Raw genomic sequence first — 9,702 nt, 5'->3', positions numbered from 1 at the left:
TCCTGGTGTGAAATAGAATGGTACAGCAATGGATCCCATCATTTACAAAGCTTAAACATGGGTGAAACTAGATGTAAAAGTTGATAGAAGACCAACAGGAACAACAGCAGTATGACTTTCCTCATTCAATCATTGACAATGTCTACTTCATTTCTATTCCTCAACTTGATGGGCCCTCTTTGCATCCCTATTTCAAACGGAACAGAAGCTTGCACGTGTCAACATTTGAGTGTTGTCAAAATTATTCCTTAGTATTTCTAAAGTACAAGGACACAAGTAGCCACAATATTCTGCATTAAATTCTGGATATTTTAAACATGCTTTTACTTTCTGGTAATAAATCTGAACTTGTAATGCCACGAGTTAAATAGCCCACTTCCTCTTGTATTGACTGGAATTAGTTAATATTGTTAGGCGTAGCATGGGTTTCTACCACACTTGCAAATTGATATATTAATTTTGTATACTGGGGAAGAAATTATATGGTTGCTTATATCTAACCTTTATATTTTACACACAGGGTGTGTGTGTGTGTGTGTGTGTGTGTGTGTGTGTGTGTGTGTGTGTGTGTGTGTGTGTGAGAGAGAGAGAGAGAGAGAGAGAGGTCAGAGAAGGAGAAATAGCCCAACAGACCATATGTCACTATGATATACTAGCCTATTTGACTCAGATTCATACAAGGCCTGTTGCAGTAGCTTTTAGCAGAATAAAATTTCTTCTGCCTGTTTCACACTGACCTGAAAATTGATATATTAATTTTGTATACTGGGGAAGAAATGATATGGTTGCTTATATCTAACCTTTATATTTTACACATGCTGTGTGTGTGTGTGTGTGTGTGTGTGTGTGTGTGTGTGTGTGTGTGTGTGTGTGTGTGTGTGTGTGTGTGTGTGTGTGAGAGAGTGTGAGAGAGTGAGAGAGAGAGAGAGCGGTCAGAGAAGGAGAAATAGCCCAACAGACCATATGTCACTATGATATACTAGCCTATTTGACTCAGATTCAGATTCATACAAGGCCTGTTGCAGTAGCTTTTAGCAGAATAAATTTTCTTCTGCCTGTTTCACACTGACCTGAAAATATGCTAAACTGTCCCATAGCTAGGGTCTCCCATGAAGGATGCTACCATAACAAGCATAATAGTTTAAACTTTTTGAAGAAAACCGCAGTATCTCCATTTCTCTCATCAAACAAGGCCAGGGAAGGGATAGGTTAGGCCTAGTAGTAGCAGGAGCATACATTTTTGTGATGTCTGTCTGATTGATGGTGGTGGGGCCGGGGTCCCCTCATGCAAGCGACCACCAGGCCCCACACACTGAGCCAACGGATCGTGACGCTGCGAGACATGATTGGACCATAGGTCCTGATCACTGTGTGTCTGTGTGTCCACCAATGGTCAAGAACGGGTTAGGGTACTATGAAGTATGAACCCCAGGCCACTGAGTGAGGACTCGGGGGCCAGATCATCACAACTCAATACTGGATGCATGGGAGTCAAAAACGGCTCGGACCCCCTTGCCTCGACACGTGACTCAAAATTAAGAGAGAATATTTGATATTTTAATTGAACTTTTAACGCTAAAACTCGAGCGGTACATAGTCGTCATGTCGACACGGGACGCGACGGACGCATCCCCCCAGACAAAGCCAGGTATCTATCAAGTCTTTGTGCTCAGAAGAATAATCTTCTTCTGCTTGGTTTATTATTCGTCGTACGGCGGTGTCGCTAGATCGGCTATTTTCGGCGTAATCGCCCCCCCCTCCCTCCCCGTGGACGGTTAAAGAAAATAAATAAATAAATAAACTTCATTGACAAACAAAAGCAGGCGCTGTTACCTAAATATTCCTTCAAGTCGTGGGTGTAAAACATAGAACTTAAAAAACCCGTCACAAAGTACTCTTTACCCACATAGCACGAGCCTAAAGTTTACTTTTTATGTGTTTCGGGAAATGTTATGTTTGAAAAGTTAAGCAATAAAGTGATGCCCATCGTCGATATAGAATTAGTAGTGTTTCTAGACTCTAGAAGAGTCTAGATCAAAGTTGATCATCTATTGTTTTTCCCAGTGGATCTTCTATATAAAATGCCCAAGGAGCAAAATACACTTGAGAAAAATATAGCCTATATTTTCTTTTTGTGTGTGTTAATGTTAAAACAAGCGAACACGTGTTTGGATTGTGGTGGTGATGGTGGGATTGCATTGTGTAAAAAAAAAATCCCCACCATCCAGACGATGTGTAATAATGATGTGTAGTTGCAGTGTTTAAAGCATAGTGGGTGTCAATATAAAGTGACGGCCATATTTGCCGGCGCCGCCGTTGTAAACAAAAAGTGAGAGACAGACGCTTCACTGAATTTCGGGTCATTTTTATTTCTTTAATTTACAATGTCTCTGGGAATGTCCTACAAACCCAACGTCCACCAGCCCATCCCGGGAACTTCTGGCAACCCGGGTAAGAGAAAAACAGCGGCGAAAACGAGCGCATCCAGCCGCTAGATCGAGTGTTTTAATTCGGGGTCTCGGCGAATACCTGGAGAAAGACCGTGGCGTGTAGTTTTTTTTTGTCCAGTTATATATATAGGGTCAGATCCTGGGAAGCTAGGCTAATTCATATCCGCCATTATTACTAATGTAAAGAGTCCCATGCATCCAGCGCACGGCAGCGCTGACATCAACGGTTGGCGGTTCTGTGGAGATTAAAATACGGATTCCCCCGCGTCGGGTTCTACCGTCGACCGACCCGTGTCCAGGATAAAGCCGGGGGGGCGCCGCTACATTGTGACAAAAATGTATCACTTTGGCTTCTTGAATCAGCCTTGTTCCGTTTCCTCCATGATACTCCCTCGCCGCGCAGAGCCGCTGCTGCTGATTGATCTGCCTGTGAATGTCTTTTTTTCCCTTCTTTTTTTCACGACTCTTCGAGGACACCTCGCGTTCGACGACGCGTACTGCAAGTGGGGGGAAAAAAGCCAGTGATTATTTCTTTCTCTCAACCTTTTCCCCCTCGGTTTTTTTTAATAGTTTTTTTTCTCGCCGGGGTCTAAAACTGAACTAACTCTGTCTCTGGGAGTGGAATGGAATAGTTTGGTTCCATATTATGTACATTCTTCTGTTTCTAACCATCAGTCATTATTTAGGGATCATCCAACTGCCAGAACCTCCCTGGCCTGATTGAGGGACCTAATGTTACTTGAGAACAGGCCAGGGCAGGAAGACCATCAAATACAACAAAGATTTACAACAAAGACAGTGATTTTAAGACAAATAACTCATATTTGGCCGCCAGGGGTCCTTGGGGAGGTTCAAGGCAAGGGGTCCCCAGTGAAATCTCAATACATCATTTTTGAGGGGTAGAAGACCAAACTGAAGGGGCCACGGTTTGCATTGCATCTGCTTTGTTTCTCTGCCCTTTTCATCTTGTACTGAAAACTATATATTTTTCTTTTAGCAGTTGGAAACATCCAGTCTCCCTCAACACCCAACTTAGCCAACTTAGCCAACTTAACATCCTACAGACCCCTCCTGAATGACTACGGATCACCCTCTTTAGGATTCTCACAGGTATTCAATTTCATCATGGGCTATACCAGTGTTTCAAACACATTTGTGGGTCACGGACCCATTTTATGGGTCAGACTATTTTCTTTTCCTACATTAAAAAAATTCCATAAAATCTATAAGCTCGCGAAGCTGCACCTATTTTCACTAGTTTGGGCCCCGACAAACGTCTAATCTCTGTTTTGTGTCTCAACCTGAAAAGTTTGGGAACCACTGGTTACAGCAGGATTTTTTTACTTTAACAATTATAACAAATTAACCCATAACATTTGATTATATTTGTACACTTGGATAGCAAATAAATTAGGATTAAACACTGAGGATTTTACTGAGGACCTTTTAATGTGTAATGTCTAATTGGCATTAGGGCTGTCCGCTCATTTCCCATACACATTTCTAGAAATAACCCAATTTAATTCTACCATTTTTATAACTTCTAAAAGCAAGTAGCCATTGTGAAATCAACATTACAATGTGTAGTTCTCAACCTCACCAACATGAAAAGGCTGTATGTGTCTGTATGATTGCAGGCAGTATACAATTTTACTGATGTTGATTAAATCAACTCCTGTAATTGATTTAGTCTACACCAGCGGTCCCCAAACATTATTGGCCGTGCAGTGTGCACCCCCTGTTACCTCCTGACCTAGCTGACGCACCCCCAGCGCTAAGTCTCGTTGTATTTGGCCGAAAATGATACATTTAAAGGGGCATTCCACTCATTTTCAACATTTTACTATGTCATTAATATACCTTAGAGCTGTTGTGTGGAAATAATAACAAAGTCCCCCTATTCTGTGTTTCCTAGAACTGGAGGTCTGAAAAAAATCATTAACATGGTGAATCACATCTTGAAGATGTGATTCACCATGTTAATGATTTTTGTGTTAATGATTTCTCTAGGAAACACAGAATGGGGGGACTTTTTATTGTTTCCACACAACAGCTCTAAGGTATATTAATGACATGGTAAAATGTTGAAAATGAGTGATATTCCCCTTTAATGATTATGGCAAATAATCACAGAATCACAGAATGTCACTGCACTGAGAGACATGCAGCTGCTGTATACTCCCACAGCTGCGACGTTTTTTGGCGCAGGCCATTTTTATAGAATGTATGATATTCATCAACCTTATAAAGCCTATACTTGTTGACCAGAGTCCACCAGCAATCTAGGCCCCCTCCCTTTGTCCCTCTACACTCGATATATTTTCTGAAATCAGCCGATCTATTGTATGATCTCCTGTTTGCTTCTATGTTTGCCCCAGAATATGGACACATTGATTGATTGACTACTTTATTAGACAGAAATGTGAAAACCGCAACAGAGTACAGTCAAACACTTGGTCTACTCTAAAAGGATGTCACCAAAAAATAAGTCCTTGCGCTCTTGTTTCCATTCGGTGAACAGGGTCCTATGTATGTTTTCATTCGGGTCATAATTCAATTCAGAAACATGACTAATACATGAATAATAACAACACAATTCAATGTCATCACAAAATAGGGGTTCACGTTGTTAAATAATTAGTGTTATTAGGGCTGTCACGATTATGACATTTTACTTGACGAATCTTGTCACTCAAATAATTTCAATTTAATAATAATAATAATAATAATAACTATTTATATAGCACCATTTCAAAAACAAATGTACAAAGTGCTTCACAGTAACAATAAAAACAACAATAAAAGTTGCAGTAACAATCACAAAGAATGTACAATTGAATTGTGTTTCTGTTGAGCTGTCTTCGTTGAACATCATGGAACATTATGAATACAAATGACATTGCTGTTTGGCTTTTAGGATCATGAACAAAAGGCACACAGGGCAGATAGGGCAAATCATTTATAATTGAATAACTTTATACTTTATAAAAATAGTGGAAATGGCAGATCCACAAGTTTGAACTTGTAGATCTGCTATTTACACTATTTAAAAAATATATGTGTACAGTTTTCAACATAAGGATTATGACGATAATGACGATTATGCAAAATAAATGCAATTATCTCAAATAATTGCGATTTAGGTCGATTGTGTAATAATTGTGACAGGCTATCGTTTCCTTCCAGGGCTCTACTGGGACCCAAGTGCCTCAGAGCAAATATGCAGAGCTGCTGGCCATCATCGAGGAGCTGGGGAAGGAAATCAGGCCAACGTATGCTGGGAGCAAGAGTGCAATGGAGAGACTGAAGCGAGGTACACCAGCTGTTCTCAAACGTTTTTGTGCCAAGGACCGCCAAACTATATATATATATTAGGGCATTAAGCAACTAGTCGACTAGTTTACTAGTCGACTAGTAAATCCACTAGTCGACCTTGTTGGTACTAGTTGACTAGTTGATAAGAAAAAAAAAAGTTTATTTTTTATTTTATTTCCCCCCCCCCCCCCCGATTTTGTAGGCCTCAAGATCAGGTAGATTATAGGTATAGTCACCATGTACACAGTCTTTCAATGTACAAATATTTATAAAAAAAAAAAAAAAAAGTTTATTTTTTACATAATAGGTAGTTAAACAACTAGTCGACTAGTAAACTAGGCAACTAGTCAACTAGTAAAAATGACTAGAAGTGAATGCCCTAATATATATATATATATATATTCAGATTTTAATGAGTAACACCTTATCTATTATTGTAACTCTTTTTCTACAGGTATAATCCATGCTAGGGGTTTGGTGCGCGAGTGCTTGGCTGAGACTGAGCGGAATGCGAGGTCCTAGCTAAGACGACACTGTCCTCTCCGCAAGAAGAACAAGATGTGTGTCTCACGTTGAAGAAAAAAATAAAACTCTTGCATGGTATTTCCTTTGAGAAGAGGAACAAGGAATGGATTTTTTTTTTCTTTTTCTTTTTTGAAAATATCATAATGGTGACATTACTTGTGAGTTTTTCCTTATAATGTATTTTTTTCCCTCTTTTTTTGGGGTGTGTGGGGGGGGGGGGTGCATTAATGTCTAGATTATTGGAATACAAATGATGGGAAACAATGTATTTTTTTTATTTTTGCCCCATTTTGAGGTCATAGTTTTGACTTTATATTTAAAACAGTGATTGATGCATGCTAATGGGCTCATGATAGCCTACTGGGTAAATTGTTGACACTGCATGGCCTGTACAGCGCTAGACTAGGAGAGGAGACTAGACTTTTTGATAAATTCGGTCTGTTTTTCAGACCCTTACACGGGTGAGTAGAGCTTGATTCGTAATGCGCCGTACAGCAGTTTCTGCGTGTGCGCCAACCGCCGTGCGACGGAGTACAAATCAAGCACGAGCAAAAGGACAGAAATGTGCCAAACTGATTGGTTCGTTCATGTTGAGGTTGTTTTTTTGGTAACAAAAAAGGAAAATGCTGTTACTTGCATCTTTGTATGTATTTATTACTCAGTGTAATAAATTGTATTTTCAGTTTAGTTGTCATTGCGTAATTCATGTGCACTGCACTGTTCATTGTCCAGTTTGTGTACACACGTAAAACATTTGCTCATTCAAGTGGTTGTTTAATCCAGGGTTTCTCAAAGTGGCTGCCGTGAGTCCGTGACCATGACCCAAGTCCAGGGATGCCTCAGAATACTTCGATAATATATGACTCTGTAAAACAGCACTGTACTTAGTGTGTTCTTTTTCAGTGTACAGTGTACAAATACACTGTACACCAAATATCTTTGCCAAAGCAAAACTGCACACTCTCAATGCGTCACAGCCAGGGCTGGATTTACAGGGGCCCCTGGGCTAGACAAACTTTCAACAATTAGGGATATTTTGGTTTAATTTTGGGGTACCCAGCCCCCCAAAAGAGACACAGACTAGTTGCTGTGCATGGTGGGCTTTAGACTGGATAAGGCTTTCCAACAACACAGCAGCCACTGTCTGCAGTGCAGACAACAGAGCAGAAGCTCTCAATGTTTTAATCATAATACAACTAAATATACTATAACTAAACACATCTTACTTGAATTGGATTGCAATAGTTTACAATTTCATCATACATTTTTATAGTAATTTTCAATCTGTCCTATAATGGAAACGGTATATTCTCTCAAGTTTTACTGCACAATTATGAGGTATTTCCAATTTTCAGTTTACTTGCACTCCACTACACATTCTTGTTTTGAAAGTCCACTGCCTGTTCTGCAGCTGATATGCTATTGCAACCTTCAAGAGAGCTGCCACCACGGGTCATACACATACTGGTACTTCATGCTGTTGTGAATGATAATGAAGACCATAACTGATGGCAGTGGTGGAAAGTAACTAAATACATTTACTTAAGTACTGTACTTAATTACACCTTTGAGACATTTGTGGGGGCCAGTTTCGAATTGCAGCTGTCCGTACATGCTCTTTGAGAGCAGTTTAGAAGGAGGAGGGCTCCTGTTAGGGTCTTCAAGGTGTTTTTGTTGACCAGTGAGGAGATCCTGTATAGGAATCTTGTTCTTTTGTTGACGTTTTTGATTACGTTGGTGGCCATTTTATCACCGGAAAGATTTGCCTCCAGGATGGAACCTAGGTAGGTAATTTCATTTTTTCGTGTGATAATATTGTCACCCACTAACCAAGAAGCCATCTCCAAAGAGAATGCATCAGTTCTTCCCAGGTCTAAGATAGTTTGTTATCAGCGAGCCAGGTGCAGATTCTACCGAGTTCAGAGCTAAGGGCCTTTTCAACCTGCAGTTTGTTCCTGTCTGAGACCAGAAGTGCTGAGTCATCTGCGAACAGCAACAAATTGCAGTCACAAGCTGATGTCATGTGGTTTACTTCGGAACAGTAAAGGCCCTAGTATGCTTCCTTGTGGAACGCCACAGCTCACTGGGTTAATCATGGATGTATTTTACTTACAGTAAAAGTGTTCATCGATGAGTATGATAATTTAACATGTTAACTGTTACTGGATGCTTGTCACAAGTAGGCCTACTCACCATTTTTACTTAAGTAAAAGTATAGAAATACTGTGTTTGTTGCAAGTATTCCGTACTTGAGTACAAAAAGTAAAAAAGTACAAAAGTATTGGCATCAACATGTACTTAAAGAACCAAAAGTAACTCATTATAAAGAATGCCCCATTTCGTGTTTTCAAATGTATAAAAGTATTTTGAAAATAAGAAAAAGCCTCCACACCCATTCTGTTCTTTTTGACAAGCATCATCACTGTCGTTCTACCAATCGGCGTTGAGCTGTGCAGCACCAGATCTACAAGCGATGGAGCAGATACCATAGACATAGACAGATACAAGCTAGTAGCTTGTAGATCTGAACTTTTTTGGGTGGGGGGCGACACCGTCGTACGGATGGAGAGTACAACTCACTATTTGCGACCAATCAGCGCTGAGCTGTGGAACGTTGCAGCAGGGGACGGACGGCAGGGTTGCCGAGTCCGTTTATTATAAGCGACTTGTTTTTCTGTGAAGTTGCAAAAATATTGCTATACCGTTAATCTGAGTTCCCAGAAGTTTTATTTTTCGCCACTACCGTAGCCTGGGTTTCAGCCTGATTTGATACAAATCAGGCTGGAACCCTAGACTTTAGAGAGGATTTGAATGGAATCATGTATCTGCAGGATCAGGTCTCAGGAAGATGTAATTAGTGTATACGGTAGATACTAGATGTAAGGGGACTTAGTGGTAGGTTGCCTACTGTTGCCTACCCCATGGCAAATGTCCCTATTCATATCAAGGTCCATTATTGATTTGGCATTTGAGCCACGGACCACCCTTTGATGAGATTTATATAGCCTCTCAGAACCAAACTTAGAATATTTTGTTATTGAATTTGTTGGATAAGATTTTGTTCACAATTCCATGCTGTGTTGATGTGTGGTGCCAATGGGAGAGATAACAGGCCAACGATGATCAAAATAACAAGATCTACCGGTACATTCTCTAATTGTAGACATCTCGTAAATTACGTATGCAGATGTTTAACAATAATAATTTAACTCTTGAGAGTGTAAATTATGGGTCCATTTGATTTCATTTGAGATTTAACTCTCAAGAGTTAAAGATCTTTAAGGGTCCATTACCAACTCTCCATCATTTAGCTAGCTTCAATGAACACCCTCATGGACCACTGGTGGTGGTCCCCGGACCAGTCGCTTCTTTTTGGCTTGTTTTTCCACAGACCTGGTTGCTTATCTGGCAA

The 9,702-nt window shown here is 40.2% G+C and overlaps 1 protein-coding gene across 7 annotated transcripts; it reads left to right on the top strand.

Annotated features, from left to right (window-relative positions):
- The first annotated feature begins 1,407 nt into the window (after positions 1 to 1,407).
- Positions 1,408 to 6,973, top strand: cdk2ap1 (cyclin dependent kinase 2 associated protein 1). Of its 7 annotated transcripts, none has more exons than XM_079525018.1 (4): positions 1,408 to 1,648; positions 3,451 to 3,560; positions 5,619 to 5,763; positions 6,220 to 6,973. In XM_079525018.1, exons 1-4 carry the CDS (start codon positions 1,603 to 1,605, stop codon positions 6,285 to 6,287), a joined length of 369 nt encoding a protein of 122 aa, XP_079381144.1. In that variant the 5' UTR covers positions 1,408 to 1,602; the 3' UTR covers positions 6,288 to 6,973. The 7 variants fall into 7 exon arrangements, with proteins under 7 accessions (XP_079381144.1, XP_079381143.1, XP_079381145.1 ...); XM_079525017.1 differs by having other exon boundaries at positions 1,409 to 1,648; positions 3,448 to 3,560; XM_079525019.1 differs by having other exon boundaries at positions 1,417 to 1,648; positions 3,448 to 3,560; positions 5,637 to 5,763.
- The last annotated feature ends 2,729 nt before the right edge of the window (positions 6,974 to 9,702 follow it).

The sequence above is a fragment of the Electrona antarctica genome, assembly GCF_951216825.1.
Source record: "Electrona antarctica genome assembly, chromosome: 16".
Taxonomy (NCBI): Eukaryota; Metazoa; Chordata; class Actinopteri; order Myctophiformes; family Myctophidae; genus Electrona; species Electrona antarctica.
The sequence above is the reverse complement of the archived record's forward strand: the minus strand, read 5'-3'. Positions and strand labels throughout refer to the sequence as shown.

Bases quoted from the DNA above. Each gene is read 5' to 3' on its own strand.
- cdk2ap1 (XM_079525013.1), top strand. From the start codon at position 2,385: ATGTCTCTGGGAATGTCCTACAAACCCAACGTCCACCAGCCCATCCCG. The intron at 3,561-5,618 runs GTATTCAATTTC...TAATTGTGACAG, and splicing joins CCTCTTTAGGATTCTCACAG to GCTATCGTTTCCTTCCAGGG. The intron at 5,764-6,219 runs GTACACCAGCTG...CTTTTTCTACAG, and splicing joins AATGGAGAGACTGAAGCGAG to GTATAATCCATGCTAGGGGT.